The sequence below is a fragment of the Pimephales promelas genome, chromosome 2, assembly GCF_988280905.1.
Source record: "Pimephales promelas chromosome 2, fPimPro1.hap1.1, whole genome shotgun sequence".
NCBI lineage: Eukaryota > Metazoa > Chordata > Actinopteri > Cypriniformes > Leuciscidae > Pimephales > Pimephales promelas.
Genome location: NC_142770.1, coordinates 4,000,121 through 4,027,897, shown reverse-complemented (window position 1 = coordinate 4,027,897; position 27,777 = coordinate 4,000,121). Strand labels below are relative to the sequence as shown.

At 36.6% G+C, this 27,777-nt stretch overlaps 2 protein-coding genes and 2 long non-coding RNA genes across 4 annotated transcripts in view; 3 read left to right on the top strand and 1 right to left on the bottom strand.

Moving 5' to 3' along the window:
• The first annotated feature begins 44 nt into the window (after positions 1-44).
• LOC148995731 (uncharacterized) lies at positions 45-2,405 on the top strand. The gene is made up of 3 exons (XR_016147003.1): positions 45-301; positions 770-2,136; positions 2,255-2,405. It is a non-coding gene; the product is annotated as an uncharacterized LOC148995731 (long non-coding RNA).
• Positions 2,406-5,367: 2,962 nt separating this feature from the next.
• Positions 5,368-10,616, bottom strand: LOC120487982 (uncharacterized). The gene is made up of 6 exons (XM_039684421.2): positions 10,538-10,616; positions 10,043-10,372; positions 9,029-9,316; positions 6,431-6,541; positions 6,281-6,342; positions 5,368-5,464 (listed from the first exon to the last, which is right to left on the bottom strand). The coding sequence occupies exons 1-6, from the start codon at positions 10,584-10,586 to the stop codon at positions 5,417-5,419; spliced, it is 888 nt and encodes a 295-aa protein (XP_039540355.2). The 5' UTR covers positions 10,587-10,616; the 3' UTR covers positions 5,368-5,416.
• Positions 5,460-11,784, top strand: LOC148995730 (uncharacterized). The gene is made up of 3 exons (XR_016147018.1): positions 5,460-5,755; positions 6,454-6,529; positions 11,070-11,784. It is a non-coding gene; the product is annotated as an uncharacterized LOC148995730 (long non-coding RNA).
• Positions 11,785-16,078: 4,294 nt separating this feature from the next.
• The window catches only part of LOC148995729 (uncharacterized), a 64,224-nt gene continuing 52,525 nt past the window's right edge, over positions 16,079-27,777 (top strand). Inside the window, exons 1-4 of the mRNA XM_089119030.1 lie at positions 16,079-16,416; positions 21,093-21,422; positions 22,546-22,875; positions 23,306-23,410. Coding sequence (XP_088975156.1) covers positions 16,122-16,416; positions 21,093-21,422; positions 22,546-22,875; positions 23,306-23,410 — 1,060 coding nt within the window. The 5' untranslated portion in view covers positions 16,079-16,121. The remainder of the gene's footprint in view (positions 16,417-21,092; positions 21,423-22,545; positions 22,876-23,305; positions 23,411-27,777) is intronic.

Below are 27,777 nucleotides of genomic sequence, written 5' to 3'. Positions count from 1 at the left end.
TCCGCTGTGTTTGACGTCAGATTGTGTGCCGTTATCTGGAACCGGTAATCATTTTTGGTAGGCTTCTGATTGGCCAGCGTTGCTTTACGGTTAGGGCTATATCGCCACCTGCTGGTGTGGAAGGCTCTTGACAGCGCTTGATATCGCGTTTTCATGTTGACAGATTTTTTTTTAATTGTGCATTTGTGGACGGGAAAACTCTGGTTATAAAAATACCCGTGTCCGCGTGGACAAGGCCTGAGAGTATGTTGTTGGTGTTGTTTAAACAGGTAACAGGACACTGCAAGTTGATGATCATCAGGTGAGATACTGTGAGCTCTGAAACTCTGTCTACAAAACATTGACTTTACTACAGATAGAGATCTAAAAGTGGTGTTTTTTTCTGTTTGAAGCTTTCTGTCTGAAACCACGTGTGGTCTCATTCAGAAATCCACACAGAGAAAAAACTCTAATTATTGAGTTATTTAAAGGGATAATTCACCGCTGGTAAAATAGGCTTTCAATAAAACCTTTGAAATTAATTTTTGACATGTTTTATCAACAATACGTAAAGCGGTCAAATTTGATCAACAATACAATACAAAGCAGGTTAAAAATCAACAAATTGACATTTTAAGAGAGCACTGATTTTGTGGTGTTTGACTTCAGAATGAAGAACAGGGTCTTCACATTCAGCAAACGTCAGAGATAAAAACACTGTTTGGTGTTTATGAAACTGAATCATCAATCCTGATCATCTGCTTTCTGTGAATCTGTTTCTATCTTTCAGGAGGATAATGCCAGTGTGCCCGTTCAACTGATTGGTTATACACAGGCAGGTGCTGCTAACAGGACGTCCACTGGTCAGACTGGGAGTTGATGAGGAGATTCAACAGTAACATTATTATTTTAAAACTGTCAGTGTAAAGCAACATTAAGAGAGTTGAGAAAGTTTAGAAAAAGGAAATGGAAGATTATCTGACTTTCAGCAAAATCAAGTCATACCTTCTTAGTTTACTCTTTTAGAAAGTCATCAAAACGTTATCGTAGAAAACAATGGAAATGGGAAAAGGGTCCATTAATTTTGATCAGAACAAAACTTCTGCACATGTGCATTCAAAAGGAGAAAGTGGCCTTGATAATTGCCGAAACCTCAAGTATAACTGCCATGTTTGCCTTGATAACAAACTCTACAAAAAGAAGGCTGACAGACAGCTTAAGAAGAGCATGGCTTTACTAAATATTCATTCTCACCCATCACCAGTTCATGAGATGCAAGACATTTGTCATTTGTTATTAATAGTTTTTTTATTATTATTGTTTTCCTATTGATACAAGCGTTTCAGATCTACACTACCCTTTTCAGTCTGATGAAAACAGGATTGATTGGGGTGTTTACATGAAGGCTTGTCAATCCATCTGAGCCATCATTATGCATTATTATGCACCTGATTATGTTACAATTTGTACAATTTTAGCAATGTCATCTAGGCTACACTATCAGCTGATGTGCTTGAAAGGTTCTCTCAGGGTTATTCCATTAATGAAAACAGAATGATTGTTCTTCAAATGCTCAAATACATCTGGAACAGCTCATTTAACCACATCTCTTATTCAACCAGCTTTGTTAACTCTAAACTAAGTTTTTTACCAGGAATACTTGATAAAATCTACAGTATATTTCACACTCCACCCTGATGCTTGAATGTCTGGTTAAGGTTTTGTGGTTAAAAAAGGCAGTTTACAGAGTTGATTCGTGAAATATTAGCATTGTGTCCTTGATCAAACTCTGAATCTCAGGAACTGAACTTGTAAAAACTGCACATGATAGACTTGAAATGTGTGTTGTAGCAGCTACAAAAATGGCAAATATGTGTTTATGTATTGTCTATCGGATTGTTATACTCCATAAATGTCACTGGTTGCTGCGCAAGCATTTGGTGTTGAGCATCTGAATGATGTTCTTGGTAAAATAATATTGTTATTATAGATTTCTTATATTTATACATGTTTAAATGTGTAAAAGTGAATTTTTTTCATTGTTACAAAAACTGTAAAGCGTATCATTCTACCTTTTGTAAGCATTGCTGAATAGTTTTTTACAGTGAAATTCTTGTATCTGATGTGAGGAAGACCGAGACCTGTGGGGCGTTCAAGGTAAAGACTATACTGTGACATTATCCCTTTATTTACCTCCATTTTGTTTCAATTCTAAACTGTTTTTCAGTTTGATTTGAACATGTAATTTTGTTTCCTTGATGTGTTTGTATTTTAGAAAATATCACTGTGTGATGGAAATGATCATCTGCACTTGACTGGTCAGTTCAGTCTCTAACGCCACATTTCCCGAAGAGCTAAAGAGAGAAGGTACAGGTAAAGTATGTTTGACTTGCTTTAACATAATCTGTTTGTCTGAACTATGGAAAATTGTTCTAATTGTGCAAATTTCTCTCTTTCACAGGTTTATATATATATATATATATATATATATATATATATATATATTCTTTATTTAAACATTGTACTGGCCAAGTAAAAGGCGCCTTAAACTTGAGTATGTAAACACATTTTCTAAAATTGGAAATAAACTTGAAATATCTGTTGATGTGATAGATGTGATGGATTTTTAACAGAATCCAGTGTGTGTGTGTACTACTTACTGCTGTGTGTGCGCACTTGGATTGGTGAAATCAAATCAGCACAAATTCCCATTCTTGGCTACGGGTTACTTTCAGTTTCACTTTCATACGCTGATCAGCGCCCCCTGCTGGCCTCACTGACACCTCTCCATCAACCTGGTTTTCCCATGAGGTTTTAACCAGGCTCAACGCCGCTTAGATTCAAGTGGGTGTGCAGGCGAAAGCTTCTGTCGTCCCATATACAACTGGACCAGAACTTTACAGACATAGATCAGACTGTCTTTTTCATGTTGTTCATTGCCATTTAGTTGCTAATCTCCAAACTATGTAGTGAAAAATAAGGAGTAACTGGCGACGGGCCATAGAATTGTGAGAAAAAATAATGCAAAGTTTTGCACACGTGATGTGAATGTATGGCCAGTTTCTTTCTGTTAACAGTAAGCCCCGCCTCCTTCAAAATGATTGGCTAAATTTTTGACGAGCATTGACGATTAAACATTGACGAGCGCTGTTAGACCGCTGTGTCTGTCTTCAGGTTCTATAGCAGGAATATATGTTGTTCTGCTGGTCTGATAATCACCGGGTAAACTACACAAGCAGGACAGATAGAAAGCATTAGCTATATAAGGAATCATTGACGACGGGCTGTTAATGCAGTCCCGTAAAATAATTGCACCAACCAATCAGAATCAAGCCCTGTAGTATAGAACTGATACAATCTATACGACAATTCACCATGACGTCACAACAATAACAGACGTTCTTCCGGGTGGCAAAAGCCGAAGCGTCCCTATGGCAACACTAGTAAATTGCATGGAGGGAGACACACCGCCGGCAGAAGCCTAATCTACATTTCAACAGTTGATTCAAGAACAGACGTGGTGGAAATTCAGACATAGTTAACATGATCATTAAAGCTTAGATTTTTTTTGATCTAGAGACGTGCACTCCCAACGCACTAGACCGCGGCGCGGGACTAGATCTGATGGCCGAGTGCGGGCGGTAATGCACTCTGTGTGTGCGGATTGCAGGAGAATAAAACGATTCGCGGGACTCCCGCAAACTAGAAATATCTATGAATAAAACAAATAAAAACGAATACATTTGTATTCATCTGTTGCAGAAAAGCAACGAGAACAACTAAAACAAAATAGAAATGACTTAACAGTTACATGGCAGAGTTTCATTTTATAACGTGACTGCAGCGATGAGCGATGTAGCCAATCACAGACATATGTGTTGATTTATTGAACGCATTGGCCAATCAGAAGCATTTACGATGAAGAAGCATTTACTCACCGCTCAAAAGAAAGTAACATGGAAAGTAATAGAAATAACTAAGTTAGTTGAGAACGTCAGTTATATAACGACCCACGTATTAAAATGGTTGGATTTAAATCGGGCTCAGGCTCATAATTAGAAGACGACATGCACTTTTGACGACGTCCACTCGCTTTAACCTCCTCACCCACAGGTTCTGCTGGATAGATTTACTTTTTTCTGAAGGAAATCGATAAAAAAAACCTACACCTTTTGCTGTATCTGGTGGCGCAACCCCAAACACAACATATTTTCTCCATAGATTCAACTTTGATCAACAACAATGATTTTAACTGTGTAACTGTTCAGTTGCCGGCTGGATCTCTTCAGTTAGTCAATGGAAGCCGCTCGCGTTCTGCCACCCGGAAGTTTCGCGGTGCCTATTGTTTACAAACATTCTGAAATGCCCTATTCTTCAAAACATGCAATAGGAGGAAGTGGAATGATCGGGTAGCCTATGTGTTGTTATTAGTCCTTCAGCAGGTCCTCTATGAGAACTGAACAGTATGATAATGTTATAGCGCACCCTATCGGTGAAAAAGAGCGCTGTTCTTAGAGAGACTAATTCAGATGATGTGTGCTTGTGCCTACATTTGCCAGCATTGTTTGAGTGTAAAAAATGTTAGGGGATAGAATATACAGTTTGTACAGTATAAAAACTATTATGAAGAGCCCCCACAAATACAGTAAACCAGACATGGCCCAATGTTTAATAATTATAGTTGAAGAGTTCAGATGCAAAAACCTCTAAATGCCATTTGAAATTTTCTTCTAGAATGATCATTTTTATCAAGCTTGTATATAAGTTCAGTAATTTCACTTAAATGGCAATGAAGATTACCTATTAATTGTCATTTAAGTTAAATTACTGAACTTAAATATACACGCTTGATAAAAATGGTCATTTTAGAAGAAAATTTCAAATGGCATTTAGAGGCTTTTGCATCTGAACTCTTCAGTTGGAAAAAATGTCCATATGATCAGATGAAATAGAACATTTTAGTTGAGTTTCTGTATGCTACTCAACTAATACAGGGCAACAACTTTTTAATTTAAACAATACAATAGTAACATGTGCAACAAACAAATATACACAAGAGAATAAATGTAAATAAAACCAAAAATGTGAGCTAAATAGCATTGTCACAGTGGGTTGCAGGCAGATCGAAGGAGGTGATCATTTCAAATACAAAGTTTTAGTTACAATCTAGAAGACAGGCAATCAGGTTGAGCAACACACACTTACACATAACGGTGACCGGACAATTGAGTGAGAGCAAAGGGACAACTTAAGAAGCAAACACAACGGTAATCGACTAAACTAGCTAACTAGCCTATCGTAACCATGGGAACCGTTGAGCGGCGGCTAACGGCTACATGCATGTGAGACTGATGAAAACAAAAAGTCCACGAACTAAACAGATCACAATGACACCCAATTGGGCTCTAACAAAAGTTCAAGTAGATATGGTGTTTGATCATCGTTTTTTGGGGACATTTTCATACACAGACTCCATCTTCGATTTCTGAAAGGAAACACAAAGTCAGTCAGGAACCTGATGTGATCACAAACTGGAAAAACTACTGCAGATGCTAACATGAAGCAGCAAGAGGAAATTACATCAATCTTGACTTTTTAAACAGTTAAATCATCAAACAGTTTCACTTCTGAAGGTTTTAATGCAGCTTCTGCTCCGAGAATGAATGTCTTTCGCACAAAAGCAACAGCAGAGACGCAGCACGTCAGGCAATGTCTGCTAAAGCTTCAGCTCATAAACCGCAGAGACGCTGGAGCTCGAGGACTCACATCAGCACAGGTGACATGAGTACCATCTCTGTGTCCTACTTTCTCTATTATAATGTTTAAAAGCTGATTTTGTATGGGTTAGGCAATTTAACTATGGCCAACAACACCGTAGAAAGATTTGTGGATGCTATGAAGTGGTGATATGATGTTATGAAATGAAGCCCGCAAAGCAAACAAGCATGTTAATCATTATTTGACGACAAAGCAAGAGGAGAAAGGATCAGGCCTGGACTTTATATGTTGAGTTTTTGTTTAAGTTAAAGCAGAGCTTCTCTGTGGGACTCACACCAAGGCCTAATTGGCCCCACTTTTTTTTTTTTTAATTTGCAAAATGGAAAATCTTACACAGAGGTGCAAATAGTGGCCTTCATAGGCTTTGTGTAAATACCATAAAAAAACCCTCCTTTTGATCTGCTCTCTGCTAAAGGTAATAATGACAGTTGAGTCTAAAAACCACAAACGTCTGTTCACTAGCCGTCTGCCAACTTCCATCATCAAACTTCAGTCACACTAACTGACTGTGACAACTTCTTACCTTTTGTCGTTTTGTTGGTTTACACAATGCCGAATCAGTCCTGTCTTCCTCCTCGGTCTCCACTGCATTTACAATAATCACAGATATGTTAAAACGACAGATTCACAATTATATTGATATTTAAACAGAATAATTGCTTACCCTTCTGACCTGTTTTTCTACGTTTCTTGCAGATGCAGAAGATCACGACTACAGCAACAATCATTAGAGATCCAGCAGAAGCAGAGATCAACACTATGTACAATAAAGGTAGGTCTTGACCTGTAATATACATAATGAGCCATAAGTGTGAGTGAATCTGTCCATCTGACCTACAGCTAACACTATGTTAGAAGTTTAGGACATAAACAGAACTATGAAAATACTAAAAGAAGTATAAAAGTATAGAAGTATCTACAGTAATACCAGTAGGAATGGTAGAACTAGCATTAGCATTACGTGTTGTCCTTGTTGTGATTCTTTAGGCCCTGTTTAAACCTGGTTTTAAAATGTTTTGGTCGTTTGAATCACAAGTAGTCGGCGATAAATACAGGTGTAAACTGGGAATAAAACTGTTTAACCACTTCCAGAAGTAGTTGAAAATGACCGGATTGCTTTCATGGAGTGTTTCTCAAAACCAAGAATGCAAACTTGTGTTTTTGGGGAGAACGCTCTTGCTAGTTGTTCTTGGAAGAATGAACTCACAAGGTGACGAGCACACAGAACACTGCTGACAGTTTGAGACGATGTGTTTTTGCTAGTATTGCGCATCTGCACTACTCAAATATAACAAGAATTATTGACGATAACAGCCAGGCTGCAATGAGGGAAAAATTAGTCTTTTTGGATGGTTGGCTCGCTAGCCAACACACCCGCAGGCACTTATGGAGATTCACACTCCCGAAAACGTTTGAGCACATTTTTGATTCGCCATAAATTTTTCGTAAAAATGCCTATATTTCAAATCTACACCGTTGATTCCTCGCATCAAATGTTCTCATTTAGTGATGAAATTGTGTACGTAATTGTCTCGAATGGCGAATTGAATGCTGGGAAATTTCTGCCGTCAAGTTCACACAAGTTACCAACCGATGCATCCTCTGTAAAATAGGCGTGTCAAGAACACATCCGGGATTTTTAACCATTCCTGCCAAAATGTAAACTTGTGTATCGGGAAAGTACTTGGGCCACAAAAGATGACGTTTCTCAAGATCACAAGGACAGACAAGTACACAGATTGACAAAGGCCCGTAGTGTAAACGCTCATGTGATCGAATGCGTTCGAACAGCCTTTAAACACCACCTTGTCCATTAACTGAAAGATCTGAAAAGCACATACATTTACCCGCTCATAGACCCTCCCCTCGAACAAATCTGGAGAAGTGGTTGAAAGTAGACAAAAGAGACGGATTAAAACACTAGGTGTTAACGGGAATGTCTTTCTCATCTAGTGTACTTGTGATCCGATCGACCAAAACGTGTTTTAATACCAGGTGGAACCCAATGAGTTTTTGCAACCTAGTTGGTGGAAAAGATTGTGAAAGTAATGAACTTTCTGAGACGTTCATATATTAATTTGATGGCGGTTAGCTCTCTCCGAGCTTCCAGATCATCGATGATTTATTAGTTCATCCGCTAATCCGTTGTGCTCTTTTCTGTATCCTTTACAATTGAGCCGCTTGCTTTTCTGTGCAAATATCTTAAGTTAAATAAAATGCAAAACAACTTTTACAATTTGATTAAACTTTAGTTTCTACAGACAAACACAGCTGCTGCCAGTCATTTGACCATGCAAATAGTTTTTACAACAAAAGTATTTGATCTAAATAATTCAGACCTGTAAAATAAGTGTTTTTTTAAGTTTATATAAATTAGGATGGTTTACTTAAATTTTACCGGTTTTGGGGGGCTGGGAGTTATTTTACCGTTTTTTGTAATTTTTGTAATGTTAAAAACATTTGTATGTAATTTACATTTAAGAAAACTTACATTTAACAAAAAATTGTAATTTTTGTGTATAAAAAATGCGATTTACTGTAATTTGTCATTAATGTCATAATAGTTAAAATAACAGCTGAGTTAATTTACAGTTTGTAATTTTACAGAGTTTTAAGTAAAATTTAAAATAAAATAATCTTAGCGGGGGAACAATCAATTGTTTTCTGTAAAAAACAATCTATGATTTATATATATATAGTGTTTCATAATTTCCATTCAGTTGTCTGACTAAGTGAAATTCTTGGTATTTTGACCGTAATACCACATGCCTCACATTATGCGTGGTGCTGGTTGTGTTGGAAATTTTACAAAGCATGTAATCATTTCTACAGAATTTGTTTCTAAAGACAAAGCATGTGCCTCCATTTCCATTTTATTCAGTCTCTTTCTATGTCTTTTAACTTTGGCACGTGCTATTCTGCATAAGTCTAGGGCATTACTAATAATTACTTCACGGGTGGACATATGGAGTCTTTTACCAATGTAAGAAGTTAAGAATAATGGTCTCTAGTCAGATTTTCGTCGCCTCTTAACGGTCTCTATACGAATGGGCAACCTTTGCAAGTAGGCATACAGTGTTCGCCAGTGCAAGTAAGCAACAATTATCGCGCCGTTCTGCGTGTCTTTAGAAGGGCTTGTTTTATCTGTCCTATACTACAAAGTCCATGCATTTTGGTTGGTTTTGGCCAAATAACAAATTGCACACATGCATCAAATCATCAGCTCTGTAACTTGATAGATCAGCTTATGTTAACATTTACACCAACTTACCTTCACGTGTGTGGTTGCAGAGTGTGCTGATGTCCAGATGTGTGGTCTGGTTGCTGATGGGATTGTTCAGCACACAGCTGTAGGTGTTTTTATCCTGATATTCCACCTCCAGAGGTAGAGAGAGACTGATGCTGAGATCACACACACTGATGCTGGACAATACACTCATTCCTGCGTACCAGGACAGAGTCGCATCACACACACTCAACACTGATGATGAACACACCACTGAACATGATGATGATGATGATGAACTATGTTTGGTAATGTTAGGAGTGGGCAGATGAGCTGGAAAACAAGAGAATAAACAGAAATATGGATAAATCTAAAAATCAATCTTATTTTGAGTGTAGTAAGTGTATCGCGCGCGCACACACACTACGAAATTTTGAAACATTTGAGTGTATAAATATTTAAAGGAATATTATGGGTTAATTTCAAGTTAAGCTCAATCTTAAGCAATTTTGATTGCCACAAAAATGTATTTCCTTTTTTTCCACCAAAAAAATGCTGTGAAACGCTGAGTGGTAAGGAATCTTGATTCCATCTTGAAATAAAAACGTAAAATATAATTGCAAATTTTTATTTAATATTTCTTTTTTTCACATTTTTTTCTCGCGATTCCGACTTTTTTTAAGTTAAAAAGCCCAATTCGGAGGAAAAACGTTGTTTCCGTAGAATTGCGAGTTTATAAAATGCCAACAAGCGCGTTAACATGGTTTTAGTATGAAAAATCACTTGCCAACCTTTTCTGTGTAAAGTTATAGCCATTTTACAACTCTTTTCCCACGACAATATGCCATAAAACGTAAAATGACACTAAAAGTGCTTCTGAAGTTTCCTTTAAATCCTCCAAATATTGGCCTCATTGACATCAATTATAAGTGTCTCACCGTTACAGTACCTCCAAATGAGTGTTGAGCCTAAATGATCTTTTTGTGGTAATCGACTCAATGCTACAAATGTTGTGGATTTATTTTAACTTGAAGGACGAGACAAATGATCTCTACTCACCATAGACAGAAACATTGAATGTTGTTGTTGATAGTTTTGCTCCATTTAACTCTAGTCTATATTCTCCAGTGTGTTCAGTTGTGGTGTGTGTGATGGTCAGAGATCCAGTTTGATTGTCCAGCTTCAGTCTGTCTCTGAATCTCCCATCAGGAACATCATCATATGTGGAGAAGATTCGGTTCTCAATGCTAATTTTAGCTATCAGAGACTTTTCAGCTCCATATTTCCACAGTATGTCTTCGTCTTCATGTATTTTCGTGGAAGTGTGTAAAGTGATAGAATCTCCCTCCATCACTGACTGTATTTTATTTGTTTCAGAGCCAAACACACCTAGAGAGTAAACAGGAACAGATTAAGTCTTCTTTTTGTTTCATTTATTTATTTATTTATTTTACAAAGCCTGTTAGCTAGTTTTAAATCATACATTAATTGCTAGAAATTGCTGTCTGTTACTCTGTTCTTAAGTATGAAGTCATGCAAATGCTTATAACTTACCATTTAGACGGCACCTGCACAAACAGAACAAAATAAACACGAGAAACATTTTCTTCAGTAGTTCAGTGAAAAGTTTGACCTAAATAGACTATCTGCTTGATCAAGCTGGTGTGAGTCCTCCCACAATGAGTTTTACCCACCTAGTTCACACGACCTGACCGCATGTCATATAGTCTATAGTTCCTTCAAAATAATCCTCGGCCTCGTATTAAGACTAACTTTTTTAATTGTGGATTTTAAAAATCATTTAACATTGACAATGTTGCATGATGTTGTGTATTAAATACTGTGCTTATAAGACCATTGTATAAATCTGTTTGAATTACATTGGTAAAAAAAGATCTACTTGATTTCAAAATTATTTTATAATTAAATTAAGTTATCCATAATGTATTATTTTTTTTTTTATGGGGGAAAAAAGCAAAACGAAAAGTTAAAACTGTCTGCCTGCTCACATTGCCACTATTGAGGTGTGAATCTTTTTTTCAGTGCAACATGAGTCAAACTGAAACCTGTGGTTTGATTTCTACAGAAACATGGTTTGATCTGCAAAATGGACAAACATCTTGGCCATTGGTTTGATGCGAGCCTCTTCCTGTCCTGCTGTTATGAGCCTCACAGTGTGATTTCCTCTTTAGGTAATCCTGCTTTACAGAGTAATAAACTACTGAATCAATCCATCAAAACTAAAAACAGTCAAAGAGTCAATATGTGAGTGCTGTGACTAGTCTCTGTTAGCAGTGGCAAGGTTGTTGTTGTTGATGCGTAATAAATAGATAGATAGAATAGGATGGGAAGTGTTAGTGTTAACGGAGCAAGTGTTTTGATGCGCCTTAAGTTGTTTCTAGTAAATAGCTAAAGAGTAGATCAGTTTGAGTTATGCAGGTCATTCTACCAGCGGGGAACAGTCATCGTAAAGCTCAATGAAAGTGGTTTTGTGTCTTTTTTGGGACGATGGCACCACAAGGCGCTGTTTACTTGCAGAACACATTTATGGTAAATGTTATTGTTATGTTCATTCGTGTCCGTGTATTGCTATATATATGTTTTCCTCTTTTATGTTTGATTTAATAGAATGAGAAGTCTTGTGATACCCCTGTAATTATCAAAATGGTTTGGTCCGGATTGTTAAAAGAGTTTCAATGTCTTGTGGCTGAGTTCTGGTGAGGGATCCCTGAGAAACATTTGAGACCCAGAACTCTATATGTGCTGTTGTTGCCCCATTTATTAGTTAGTTTTCCTTTATTTTTGCACAATGTGTGGTCAGCGCTTAATTGTTACAGTCAATAAAATGACACATTGTTGACTCCATGAATGTCTCCTGAAAATTTTATGGAAAGAACCTGACAAAATGAGTGAGGTATGAACGTGTATATAGCTCTAGTTACATGAAGTTTATTTCTAGCTCTTATTACGACTTTAATCCCCGGTTTCACAGTCGATGCTTAAGTGTTGCCCCAGACTAAAATGCATGTTTGAGCTGTTTTAACTGAAAGCAAATCTTAAAATATATATTTTATAATATATACGTTTTTAAAAGCTACTTAAATGTCCTCATTGCATTCACAACTCAACTCAACACAACACACCACAACATAACTCCAGGCGTGTTCCGGGTATGTTACATTAATGATACAGGAAGACATTTGTATGGTATTCAAAGCTCTGTTGGCATGAAAAGGGAGAAAAGATTATCAATAGAACTTTATTTGCCATTGTAGTTATACAACGAAATTTGTTTGGTAACTCACAGAGGACCGCAGCCATAAAAGACATAAAAGCATCCATAAAAGACAATCGTCTCAGAATATTAAATACAAGGCTCAACTAGACACTTTATCTGTTAGGTACACATATACATGGAATGTGTTTACATTGCAATCAACAAGAATCTGTCCAACATGTGATGATGGATTGTTATGTGAAAAGGAAAGGAAGGAATTAAAGGAGGTAGGCCTACTTAAAAAATAAAACTAAACACTTTAAAAACATCCTTGGAACAGTAAGAATCATGTCTAATGAAGCGAGTATAAAGGTGATTGTTATTATAATTTTTTCCCCCATAAATCTTCTGATCCACACTAGCGATATTTTTTCCCAGGATGGTAGGGGAAGGTACTGCCTTTTTCACCTCTGATTGGCTAGAAGGGTTCTCCTCCGATCGGTTATTTGATTTGGCGGTGAAATGTCATTTCACGTTCATGGCAGGCTGTCTGTCTGTTTTGACCCTACTCCTAAACCTACCCAACACACACACACACACACACACACACACACACACACACACACACACAAATCAGAGGAGAGCCCTTCTAGCCAATCAGAGGCGAAAAAGGTGGTACCGTAAATAGGGATATAGGAAAATGTGTAGGGAAATTAGTGAATATGAGTGAGTAATATGGTGGTTTTTGTTTTTAAATGTGGAAATTAGATTGTAAAGTCTGATTCACACTCCGGAGCAGAAGGTGGCGGTAATGCACCAAAAGCTGGTTGCCAACCGCCGTTAAAAACAAAGAAGAAGAAGAATAAGGCGTCGATACCTTCCCCTAGGATTCTGGGAAAGAAAATTTCGCTTCTATCTCCCGCGACCGTCGACAAGGAAATACATGCCCGATCTCTCTCCTTTTTTATTATTAGTAGGCTATGCACGATCTCTGTTGTGTATCTGAATCTGCATTGCTGTGTTCGGGGAAAATGGTGCAGATAAAGCTTCTGATTTGGTTGTCGGTATTCCTCTGGTGTTTACTCGATCATGGTAAGACTTTTAGGCCTAGTTTCTCTTCTTGCCGACGTTGTTTTGTGAACTCTAATCGCTAAAGGCACTTTAACAGAAATGCACTGACGTTTGTGGTTTGCAGTGTGTTGTTATTTCACCATTGTTAGACAGGCTTGTAGGTTACATCTCTCCTTCAGCCGACGACAAAGGCGAAGTATTGGCCTGTTTTGTAGTGCACTAAATTTATCGTCGACAGAAATGTATATCCTTTGTATTTTGCTGTGTCTGCTTTCCTGACCATCATAACATTATTATTTTATAACATTAGGCCTATACGATTTGTTTGTTACACAGTCTTGGTTCTTGACGAAGCTTACTAACTAGTTTGACTGTTACGCCCAGCCGAAGCTGAAACCTAAAGTAACTTGCGTGTTTTGTATCTGATTGTTTTATTTTGACCGGAATTACATTTTTAATGGGTGTTTAGCTTTTTTGTGTGTTTTACTTGACCATTGTCTTATATTCGACTGAGGTTACAAAAGGCGACAGTGACGCATTTATATTTTATTTTAGCTCTCTTCTTGTAAATGCATTTCTTTCGAATATACAATTAGAGCTAATACAAAATATAAATGCATCACTGTCGCCTTTTGTAACCTGTCATTTGCAAAAAATAAATGCAAGAAAATACAACTAATCAATTTGTTATTATTTATTATTATTTATTGTTTACAGTGTTTTTATCGTTCATTAGCTTGATTAAATCGTTCTGAAAGTGATTCCAACGATATCGTTTCTCTGTGACGTGATCTTTAGCTGTAGTCAAGCTCTGCTTGAGAACGATTTATAGAAATCTTTATCGTTTTATTTATAGTTATCATTCTTGGTGTGAACAAGTCTTAGTTATTGGGTAGTTATTTCGCCTTAATGCTAAAGAGCAATAATGAAAATCCGGCTTAATAGGCCTATCATCCTGTTTTCTTAAATCCTCTTACACGTTTGCTCAAACAAAATCCATCCACAGACATATCCAACCTTTCGGAATATGGATCAAACCACATTTATGAAATCTCAAAGTGTGATCTAAGCTGCCGTAAAATTCCCCCTTGGAGATTCAAAACCCCAAAATAATTTTAGATTTAACAAGAAACTAAAAATCTGAAAAACACCCAAATGACTTTCAGCAAGAACTTCACTGTATTAGAGAAATGTTTCCATCAAATACTGTATCCCTATATTGATGGATCAAATGTATCAAATGATGGTTCCGTGTATCATCTGCATTCATAATCAACCATCAAAAAGTGGAAGATCCATCCGTAAACAGCTCAATTTTTAAAGCAGAATCATAAGTTTTATAATTCTGGCATTTGATTATTTAAATATTATGCAACGGAGTATCATTCTTATAATTACAGATTTGTAGTCATGTCTCCAAGCGATGCCATCCCTGTATTATTTTATAAACAGCTTGAACTAGAGACTCATCAGTTTAATATCTGGTTTTGTTTCGGACACTAAAATCAGAGGAAATGAAGAAATCGACTCTGCCGAAAGAGACATTATCAGCAGATGTCAGAATTCACACAGCACCTCTTATGGGGTATAAAACCAATAATTCATTTCTATATTAATAACTATTGCCAGAATGGGATTTATATGCAATGAACAAATTTCCTTAAATCAGCACCAATGTTGGAAGAATGATTGCTATCAAATCTCAAACCTGATGGGATCAGATTGTTTAAACCCGCCAAAGTGTTCTTTGTCAAAACTATCACTGAATTACCCTGTGAGAAACTTTTTTTTACTCTATTGAAGATTTTAAAAAGTTAAACCAAATGTAGTGTAAGGCGTGGGGTTTAGCTGCCTGTGGATTGGTTTCAATAAAGACGATGGACTTGAAATATTGACGGCTAATAAGTTTTTATTGAGCAGTCTTAGGAAAGCAGAGCAACACAATACTCCTCACACACACTCTCCACTCCTCTCACACACTCCCCCCTCCTAATGTATCTCATTACATCATCCTCTCTCTGAGGATTCAACACCAAAATAAAAGTCCTTAACAAAAGTATGTAAAATTGAAATGCCATGAATATTTAACAAAAGAAACTTCACAATAGTTTGAATTTTTAGCAATAATAAATTGTAAACACCTGATATAGTTTTACCCTAACTTTGTATTACTATGCCAATAGTCAAAGAATCTGGCTTGGTGTTAAAGACAAACAAACAAGGAAACAATGCATAAATAAAAGCTACATAATATAACGTGTTTACTACAAGACAAAATAAGATGATTTACCTTGATCATCCAATTCAAAAAGGCTTGTAATGCATCCCACTTCTCTCCTGAGCATCCACAAATGTTTTCACCTTTTTAAATATTTGCCTATGAGTCCTTTATACCTCAGTGTGAAAAGATGAATCTTAAAATCATACAGTCACTGCTGAAACACATGGGTTCACATATGTAATGTTATGTGAAACAGCTTATTCAGGACCAGAAAAAAAAAAACATGACATTTTAATGATTCCTTCTTGTTAAGATGAACACAGCACGTGTTATGCAACATTATGAGCAGAATTATGAATCAGGATGTTGTTTGTATGATGATCATGAAGTTGCATAAGATCCTTCATGAGACTCATGTATGATTGTCTGATGAGTGAAAGTGTGAATCAATGATGATCTTCTGATGTTTGATTACATGTTACATTATAAATCAAGACAGATTTCTCTACTCACAATCTTTATGAACACTGTCACAGCACTTTCCTGATATATAACGTTGTTCAGCTCATAATGAACTGTTCATTTCTTCTTCAGGTTCGTCTGGTGTTGATATAGTCAGAGTGTCAGTGATGGAGGGAGATTCAGTCACTCTACACACTGGTGTTCAAACAAACCAACAAGACAGAATTAGATGGTATCATAATGGCATCCGCATCGCTCAAATCAATAGAGATCTCAGTAAGATCTGTACAGATGTTCAGTGTAAAGGTGGTGATGAGAGATTCACAGGCAGACTGAAGCTGGATCATCAGACTGGATCTCTGACCATCATGAACATCAGAAACACAGACTCCCGAGAATATAAACTGAAGATCAGCAGTGGCAGCAGCGACAGTGAAAAGATCTTCATTGTTTCAGTCACTGGTGAGTCATTATGTTTAAAAGCAAGTCTTATACATTTAAATCACATCATTAAAGGGGTTGTATATGATGCTTTTTAATATTTTCCTTTTCCTTGAGAGTGTTATCCAGGGCTAGAGCGATGGGGTGGGTTCTCGGGCTGGAGCCCAATTTCTTTTTCAAAAGTCCTAAATATTTTTGGTTTCTTCTTAATAATGTCATCAAAAATTTACAATTTTTCGATACACATCACCAGAAATATTTGAAACGTTTCCAATATCACTTTCTCCACATTATCAATACAGCGATACCAGCTCTCTCTTCGCTCTGACAGCGGGTTCACGCACACACCAGTCCTGCTTAGCCACGTCTCCTGTCACTCATTCAGCTCCGGTTTAAGCATTTTTGTTTTATTAAACTGTTTTTAATAATAATAATAAACTTTATTTTATATAGCGCCTTTAAAAAGCATCTCAAAGCGTTTCACAAATATAACAACATAATAAAACATACAATTTAAACAAACAATGCAATCAAATACGAAATAAAAACATAAAGAAATATAGGATTAATAATAATAATAATAATACAACAATTATCAGCAATTAAGTAAAAGCTACCCTAAACAAATATGTTTTTAGTAATGATTTAAAAACACTAAGAGATGCTGCTTGCCTAATCTCAATAGGCAGGGAATTCCAGAATTTTGGAGCATTAGACGAAAAGGCCCTATCACCCATGGATTTTAGTCGGGCATGCGGTACAATTACAATTTTGTCATCTAAACATTAATTCCTGAGTCTTTGAATACTAGTTTATTTAACATGTACAGTATCTCCACGACTCCAACAGCATCTTTGTGCTCAGACTGTCATTTCTGTAATGTACAACACAATTTCAATAGCCCGGTGATCCTCGTTTCCTTTAAAACATTCAAATGAAGCTTGTCATTTGGAAAGTATTCCAAAAACAGTGCATCCATTATATTTATAGCTTAAAGGGTTAGTTCACCCAAAAATGAATATTCTGTCAGTATAAATTTTACTCACCCTCATGTTGTTCCAAACCTCTTTGTGTTTATTTGTACTGCTGAACACAAAGGAAGATATTTGGAAGAATGTTTTAATCAAACAGATCTCAATCCCCATTGACTACCGGGCGATTCCATGCAGATGTCAACCTTGCCATGAAAAAATAAAGTTATTATAAAAATATCAAAACCCTTTCTAAGTTGTCCATTTGGGTCTGTATTTTATTGTATTGATGTGCTGTCATTTAAATTTTAAGGAAATTTCTGTGTTTATTCACCTCAGATAAGATGTGCACATATTCTAAAATTGCTTTTCCGAACAAACATTTTTCATGCTTTAAAAAGAGGGATCAAAGACTCATTTTTTATACTTTATGTTGACAGTAAGCATTTTGCAGAAACATGGGAGCATGACTGAGATATAAATACACCCACTTTGTTATAACTGCATTGCCCTTTAAATTTATAAAGGATCTATTTTGGAAGTCACAACCCTTCAGTGCTGTGTCACATCCATAACAATTTAAAGAATAAGTTTATATTGTATAATAATTATTAGTACAATTAATTTGAAAATGCATGTACAAAGCCAAAATATGTCAATTCTAGTTATGATTGACAATTCATCTCACTTATTTGCTCTAAACAACCTAATTATAAAGCGTCCGTTATGTCACGTCCATAACGCATATTAAATCATGCATGATTTGACCAGCGTATATTTGTCGAATGAATGAATGGATTTATTTATTTCGAGCAATATAATGACACACAACAAAGGAAATCAAGAAGTATTTTGATTAAATCCACACAAAAAGATAAATTCATTAACTTTACAACATAAATCGATCTATTGCTTGCAATGGAGTAAAGTCAAACTTATTTAACCCTCTTGACGCCACGGTCGAGTTTACTCGACAAGATGCTTCACTACATATAATGGCCGATTTTGTCAAATTGGGTGTCAAATTTCGTTTGACATCTCCTCCACTGGATGGCAGAGATGTCATACTTCATCCCCGACTCAAACCATCATGTTTCTATACAAAATGTTTGAGTTACAGCGCATTGAATCAGTGCGATGATCAAAAGCAGAGCTAGTGTGAGAGTGAGCCATGTCATCAGAGCCCCGCGATCGCGGCGACAGTATTGTGGTGGAATTTATCACTGGGTATTGTCAGACGAGGTCAAAGTATTCATAGTACAGATAGGGGGTAACGTGAAGGCAGGGTGGGGAGTCACAATAGTGTGCAATTGGTGCGCACGCGAGGCAGATCTGGCCGCGCTCGTGCTGCTCGTATCATCAATTATGATCTGCGCTTTTCCGTAACGAGTCATCTTTTGAACTAAACAGGTCTTGTCTACTTGTGTGTTTGTGTGTCATATGAATAATATATGCCCCATACATGGAATCAGAGTGCCTAATATATGTAGTAAATGTAAAATCTCCACAGCAAAAGGCCAACAATCATACGGTTTGTTCTACCATTTATTAGTAAAAATAAACCTGAAGTCAGTGGCGCGTTGCGCGTGCTATTTTAAGCGTGCATGCTTGGCCATAATACAACGCGCATACACTGTAGATGATTTCTCTCCTCTACACAGATGAATTTTACTTTTTGCAAATGATACATTATTATAAGGAAAACTATTAAAACACAAGGAAAATCATTGTTGTGTCCATGACGATGGGAAAAACGGGCATAAAGCTAACACATTTATCCAAATTATTATATGCATGGTTAACCGAAGCTAATTTGGGTGTGTTTGTCCCAATGTCACTTCTCTTTCTTTTACGGCCCTGACGAGAACATCGATCTCCTCGGCTGTGAACCGATTGTGAAGCGTACCTGGTAAATGCGCCGTTATAATAGTTTTGCGCCATGGAACAAGTGCACCTCGTTCATCACGATCTTAAAGGGAATGTGATATGACGCTCTGATTGATTTATTTCACATATACGCCCAAACCACACCTATGAATAATGAAGCTACTTCAGACCAACCCCTTTTAAACTTGTGTTGAGAGCAAGAGTTATTTATCCCACCGGTTAAATAGCAACAGCGGCCAAGACGCGCCCACAGTTACTTGCACTTCGAGCTTGATATTGCGCTTGCGTTTCAGATCGTGAAAATATGGCCCTGTGTGTTTATAGTAGCCTTTTCACGTCCTAGTCGAGAGACGTCCTGCAATTGCGGGAGGAACCTGACCTGGTTTAGGTGCAAAACAGGCGCCCTCTAATTCGCTCGCGCTTCCTGTCATTCAAGCTCAGGTTTTATTCATAAGTTTTCATGCATTACAATTATAAAGATGAAAGTGTTCAGCATGAACGAATGAAATACATAAGTCAGAAATACCTTCACCCTCATCTTCTCTTAATGTCAATTATTTTACATATTGAATTAAGATGTACAGTAAGATCCAAGCTAAAAAAATAAATAATTCTTAATGGGGGGGGGGGGGGGGGTGTCTTCAGAATCATTTCAGACAGTCTTCCTAATGTGAAAACAAAAAGTCAACAAAAGTGCCATGATGGTTTGTTTGTTGATTTTCCAAACAGATTCTATGTATTTCAGATGCGTCACATCCATAACAAGGTTTTTGTCACATCCATAACGATGGTTTTCCTCATAGTACACTTCATAAAAATATATATATTTTAAACATTGATATTTTTATGTTCAGCTGAGACTCCTTCATCATGTGGATAGCAATATTTATACATTGGATTTAAAAGTTCACAGACTTTAAAGGAAATCGAATAGTATACCAAAAACACTGTCATTTCCCGTCACATCCATAACGCATGCATATTTTCCTTTTTTGGGGATGCTTAAATATATTTTTAAAAAACATATTTTGCCTGTCAATTCCCCAGATTGGTTGCTCTGAGAATATGCATTTCCAAAGTAAATATTGTAAGAAGTTTTTTATTTCTGAGACATTTCACCTGTCATTATGAGTTCAAATGTCACATTCATAACGCTGGAATTGCCCTACCATAGTATGTATTTTTTCTTACTATGATAGTCAATGGGGAATGAGATCTGTTTGATTAAAACATTCTTCCAAATATCTTCCTTTGTGTTCAGCAGAACAAATAAACACAAAGAGGTTTGGAACAACATGAACAGAATTTTCATTTTTGGGTGAACTAACCCTTTAAAGTTGGCATGAAACAGAAGTTTATAAGGGTAAATATCAAATATCAGAGTGAAACGGCTTCTGGAACAAGAACAAATGTAGTGCGGGGCTTGATTTTGTCCATGACATGTCATTTATGTGGGAGATTCAAGTATAGGAGGAGTATAAATCATATTTTGTAGTTCAAACTTGACATTGTATATTAATGTGGTGAAAATTAAAGCAATTTTAATGAAGAACAAAGTAGAAATATTATGAGCAGTATTCATCTATTTAATATTAATACTTTTGAGTATGAAATACTTGGTTGTGTGTGAATCCACAGATAGGAAGGCGGTAATATCACATGTACAGTATGTTTGTCTGAGTTATTTTCTTCTGCTGTTTGATTACATGAGTTGCATTATGAATTCAGACAGATTTCTCTACTCACAATGTTTATGAACATAAACACCACAATTGTCACCACAATTTCCTGTTGTATAATGTTGGTTGGCTAATAATGAACTATTTATTTCTTCTTCAGGTTCATCTGGTGTTGATACAGACGGAGTGTCAGTGATGGAGGGAGATTCAGTCACTCTAAACACTGGTGTTCAAACAAACCAACAAGACAGAATTAGATGGTATCATAATGGCATCCGCATCGCTGAAATCAATAGAGACCAGAGTAAGATCTGTACAGATGTTCAGTGTAATGAAGATACTGAGAGATTCAGAGACAGACTGAAGCTGGATCATCAGACTGGATCTCTGACCATCATGAACATCACAAACACACACTCTGGAGAATATACACTGAAGATCAGCCGTGCCGACAGCGAGAGTGAAAAGATCTTCAATGTTTCAGTCACTGGTGAGTCATTATGTTTAAAGCAAGTCTTGTACATTTAAATCACATCATTAATGTGTTCAGTGAAATATTTTGCTTTGACATTTTGCTTTTTCTCTTTACATATAAAATCTCATTATTGTTCATATAAGTTACATTGTTGCAACGCCTATTTTAATTTTAGTTTAATTGAACCCCTCTTTCCGAAAAGCGCAGTTGGCTCTTATTATTAGTCAGCCGATGATCAGATTTAACTTGGGCTTTTATTCATATAAATTAGGGATGGGCATTTTCAAAAATATTGCATTAGGATATTTGGGCTCATAAAAAATGAATATCCTTATATTTGTTTATTTGTATATATTCTTTTTTTTAAATAATTTTGTCATTGAGAATCATTATATTTCAACAAGCTTAGCAAAATACACAACATGCTTGCATTACATCTTGAGATTTTCTTTTACTTGAAATAATTAAAGTATATGTGTAAAAATATAGAGTATAAAATCATCAAGCCGAACTACCTTTGCAACTTTTCACAGTGAGAATTCTTTACTTTGTAATGTTAAATTAATTTTGAGCGTGCACGGTTTCCTAAGTTCATTGGCCTTCGAAATGACAAAGTAGAGTAAGATTGCTGTTGAAAATAGAGTTTCTCTTGAACATGGCTAGAAAACACAACTAACTCAACCGCATCCCTTAATGTAGTGTATTCCTTGAAAGGGAATTATTTAAATAAGGACTACTGTGATGTGTTTGTTCCCGGACAAAAACACTCAAGACTACAATTTAAATGAGTTCAGACACTGATATAGAGAGTAACTCCTTCCGGAGGGGCTTTACAGAGTTTATTTCATGCTCAGACAGCAATATCATATACTAAAAAAGATGAACATGGGGGGAAAGCATTAAAGGTGCTCTATAAACACGTTTGCATGGGTTAGTTGTTAGTTTTATCAGTTACAGTTTTGTTCTGGACGGTTTCTTATTTCTGATCACTGTCTGTTAATGTCTATTTTAATACATCAGTGTATAAAGTGCAATGTTGATTATAATGTAAAAGTTGCTTTTCTAAATTAGAAGTCAAAGCATGTTTTATTGCACAGTATAAAAAAGATCCTCCAGCATCTGTTGGTTTGTGTTTCAGGTGTTTCTGCTGCTGATCGAGATGAAGCGAAGAGAAAGACAGCGAAGCAGGGAGACTTTATTACTTTACATCCTGGTGTAAAAAGAAAACCAAGTGGTGTGATGATGTGGTATTATAATGAGATTCTCATAGCTGAAATCACTGGAGATCAGAGTCAGATCTGTACAGATGATCAGTGTAAAGAGAGATTCAGAGACAGACTGAAGCTGGATCATCAGACTGGATCTCTGAACATCACACACACCAGAAACACACACTCTGGAGAATATAAACTAGTGATCAACAACAGCAGATTCAGCATCACTAAGATCTTCAGTGTTTCTGTCACTGGTGAGTTTCATTTCATCATTCAGTGCATTTTCACTTGATTATATTTATAATACAGCCTGAAATAGTGCAACTTAAATCCTCCCAGTAAATGTGTTCATTGTGGATAATCTCCATGATGTAATGCCAACAAAGTGATTGACAGTTTTCACACTGAGTTTTGTCACTTTATGAATTGTACAATTTTGAATTCTTTTGTTAATAATAAAGAAAAATGCTCAATATTAGTCAGTTTTCATGTGAATCTGCTGATTTCTCTGCTGTTGCTCAAACACACACCGTTTATCAAATGAATTACATCATACAACTTTACACTGAAAGGATAAAGGTGTAAATATCAGTCAACAGTATTGATTATAGAGAGTTGATTATCAGTCGATCTCTAGTAATAATGTGTGTGTGTGTGTGTGTGTGTGTGTGTCTGCTGTTCCAGATCCAGGATTATCTTCAGCTGCTTTAGGAGGAATATATGCTGGTGTTGCTGTTATTCTGCTTGCGGCTGCTGGGATTTACTGTCTCTACAGATCAAAACAAACAGGCAAGTGTTACATACAGCTGATTTTAGAAAATATAAATAAGATATTTATTGTGCAAAATAATGTTTAAAACATTTAAAACAAAGGTATTTGTATTCTAAGTGACCAAAGAGTGTGTTGTTCTAGTTCAAACAGGAAACAAGAAACTGCGCGATGATGATCAATAGGTGAGATACTGTGAGCTCTGAATCTCTGTCTGTGAAACACTGACTTTACTACAGATTGTCATTTGTTAGTAGTGTGTATCACGACCCAATTGCATGAAAACCCTTTATTAACAAAAATATATATATATAGATAGATATATTTCTGTCAAACTCTCAGTGGAAAAGATTAAAAAAATTATGAAACCGAAGAAATAAACTAGATTAACTATGTAAGTCGGAAGAACTGGTTGAAGAGATCAACCTCACCCACAGGTCTGAGACGAAAGACATTGCTTGCAAACTAACATTTGAACACCTCACACACACACACACTCCTTCCCCGCATCCCCACAGACCACAGTAACTTTCCACTGTAAACTCATGTTTTACATGTGAAATGAGGTCTGGATGTATAAAAAATATAAAGAAAGAAAATCCTGTCATCCAGCCATCTCCTCCCTTCCTCTTTCATCCTCATCCTTTTTACCAAAAACATGTTTTAGGTGGACAGAATAATACAGTACAAAGAACATAAAAATATATAAAAATAAAGTATTTTCTGTTCACCAAATGCTTTTTAATCTTCGCTTTTGCTTCACTGAAATTGAACAAGTGCGTCGTTTTATTTTGTGTGTTGTGACGTGGATGTTCAAGTAATGCCGAGTTCAGACTGCATGATTTTAGCCACGATTTTGGCTCGCCAACAGGTTTTGAGAAATCGCCGACAAATGCCCGAAATCACAGGCAAATCGGCGCTCGTTCACGCGAGTGACAATCACGCAGTGTGAATGAACAAAGACGCGAACTGAGAGAATCACCGACGAGTCGCCGACGCCCTTGAGATATTTGGCATGCTAAATATCTGGACCTGTCGGCGATTCAAAATCCTGCTGTGTGAAAAGTGTTTTGACTGAAAACTACATCGGCGATCACCGGCAGCCAGTGAGAGAGCAAGATACAGAGCAGCAGGGAGTTCGGGGAGGAGTTATAGATCACATATCAACCAGGGGTGTAAAGTAACGAATTACAAATACTCACGTTACTGTAATTAAGTAGTTTTTTTCAGAAATTGTACTTTTTTGAGTAAGTTTAAAATTGTGTAATTTTACTTTTACTTGAGTACATTTTAAGTGATGTATCGGTACTTTTTCTCCGCTATTTTCCTTCTGTTTGTGGCCGTTACTTGTTACATGCTTGTTTTAATTTTATTTTTATCCATCAACGTGATTGGATCGAGTAATCGGTCTCGTGACTGTCATCAATTCAAATTAAGCATATAAAACTTACCGCCTATTCCTGCTGTTACTCGTGACTGCGGTGGAAGTGCATTCATCACGCATCAATTCAATCCAGATATCAGCGTCTCCCTCTAATATGCTAAGGTACATTTCTTCTTAATATGATATTTATAAAGGCTGGCCTGTCTACATGGCCTAACATTTGGTCTGAGGTTGGGGGAATTGCGAGACGAGTTCATAATGCGGTGAATTCCCGCTCCCATTTACTTCACAATCACAGGAGAGACGCGCGTCACGATCTGTGCACTGACAAGATTCAGAATCAGTGCACCATGTCGTTAACTTGAACTGCATTACTTAATAAGAAATCAGCACAGCTCGTTAATAAACAGCGTTTTTTGATTGATCCATTATGTGATCCGTCTTCATTTGGCAAGTGCACTTGCGCAAAAACATTTTTTCATGCTGAACTTTTTTTTGTGTGGATATCATGCTGCTGATAAAACGGCTTCGCCGAGACTTCAGAGACAAAGTGTGTTTGTTTCTTTTGTAAAAGTTTCCTGGATATAACTTCCCTATTTAATGCACAATTGTCCTTTCAAATTATATTATCAGCATTACAATGTGAGTAAATGTAGCCGTGTAAAATGTAAGGGATGATGCCACCCTTCTAGAACAATGCATTTACGTTTAAATTGTAACATATTTAATAGCATGGAATTAAAGTGTGTAATTAGTGTTAGCTCACTATCTTAGCCTTTTTCACTGCATTAGTTGATTCTCATTTATCAAAACACTAACATTGGTACCGTTTTGGAGAGAAATTGGGTATTTTTTTATTCAACCCATCGGTGTGTGATGCTGAACTATCATATGAGTTTCTAAAGGTTTTTGAATTATTTGCACAGTTATGAATATTGATATTTTATGTGCAACAATAACATGCTCAGGCCCAGTGGCTTTTCGCCTAATTTTAAATGCTTTCCCCCCCAAATAATATGATTTAAATGGTGATGAGTGTACTGATTTGATGCATTTTAAAAAGATGGATGATAGATATTCTTCAATCTTTCTTACAAAGAACAAAATATAATGTGAATTCCATTATGTGCATTTTTAAACTTATAAGTTGTAGTGCACAGTGTTTATTATAAGGGTTAGAATCTGCACCTCAGTACTCACTACTCACTACTCTTGAGTACTTTTAAATAAGCTACTTTTTTACTTTTACTCAAGTAGTTTTTTGGACAAGTACTTTTTACTCTACTCACACTACATTTTTTGGAATGTAATGGTACTTTTACTTGAGTATGTTTTTTCAGTACTCTTTCCACCACTGATATCAACATGATATGGCATTGTTTCAACAAAAAAAAGCTTCTTCTCGGTCTATTTGGACACAATAAATGGAAGAAAAATTAGTAGAAATTTGGCAGGAGCACTCGTGTCTGTTTCACCAGCTGTACCACAACCGGGTCGAAAAAAAAAAGTCTCACGTGAGAACTCCGGTCTTGCACGTGTGGTGTCGCGCGTTGTTTCCTTTTCATATCTCACGCGTGTTTGTTGTGAAATGTAGTTTGCGTGCAGCGTGCTAGACAGAGTCTGTCGGCGATTTTTCTAAAGTCATGCAGTGTGAAACCTTCTGTCGCCGATCAATCGTCCAGTGTGAACACAGCAGTGACTGAATGCTGGCCAAGATAGTCATGCAGTGTGAAAAGAGCAGCGACCTGACTACTTTGAAAATCGTGCAGTCTGAAAGAGCCATAAGCCAGATCTGCACAGATTATTTAATATATCATGATGAATCACGAGTATTTGCTCTAAATCTGCACATATTTGTCTCACACACAATTCCCCTGTAAAGTGAGGAAACAGTAACAGACTAAACTGGCGAGTGATTTGACAGTATTATCCGGTGCAGTTTGTTTTTAATCGGATTTGTTCATTTCAATCCCTGGTTGCAACACATAACAGAACTAAAGGAAACACTTAAACAATTACAGGATAATATTTAAAGATGAGCTTTAGGTTTTTTTCTTGCAACCCATGTTTCACCAAGGCCTCCACTTAAACTTATAACTGGGTCTTCTTAATTTGAGGACTTTGTTGCAACCAGACCGTTTGAGTTTCATTTATAAATCATCACACAGAATCACTGATAATAACAGGCTTATTTAAGACAGTGCTTCTCTTGTGTTGTTTTACTTCAGAAATAAAGAATAGGTGTCTTTACATTCACAAACATCAGAGAGAAAACACATTCCTGTGTTTAACCGAATCATCTATCCTGAACATTTGTTTGACCCTGTAAGAGAAACCGTACAGGAAAGGAATGTCGTGCTCAACAGCTGAATGCTAAATTCAATGTACAGACCATTTCTCAGTTTACAATATTGTATTGGAACCAAAATTACACATTTAACATAAATGTGTATTCCTTCATTCTGTGAATCTGCTTCTTTCTTTCAGGAGGATGGTGTTCCAGAACAAGAGCGTCTTAATAAGACGTCTGAGACTCCACAGATGAATGCTGTTAATGGGACGTGCCATAATGAGACTGAGACTGCACCGATGGCTAATGCTAATGGAACATCTTCTAATGTGACTCTGACTAATGGGATTTCACAGTAACATTATTTATTATTTTAATAGTTTCACTGAAAGGGAATTTGAAATGAAAAAAGGAATTGTAAGAATGAAATTCTCATTACTCGGGGAGAAATTGTGTTCAATACCAGCGACTTGAAGTTTCTTGCCAAAAGCAATTTTTAATACTAGGGGTGTAACGGTACATGTATTCGTATTGAACCGTTTCGGTTCGAGGCTTCCGGTTTGGTACGCATACAAACCGAACAATTACTTGGACCATTTTTCCTGCCAACAAAATTTTGCTAGCGCGGCCAACACAACGTAGCACAACATCAAATGGCAAGCGTAATGAAAGCGGAACAAAACTACGCTACTCATTTTGTGCTTCACAGATCG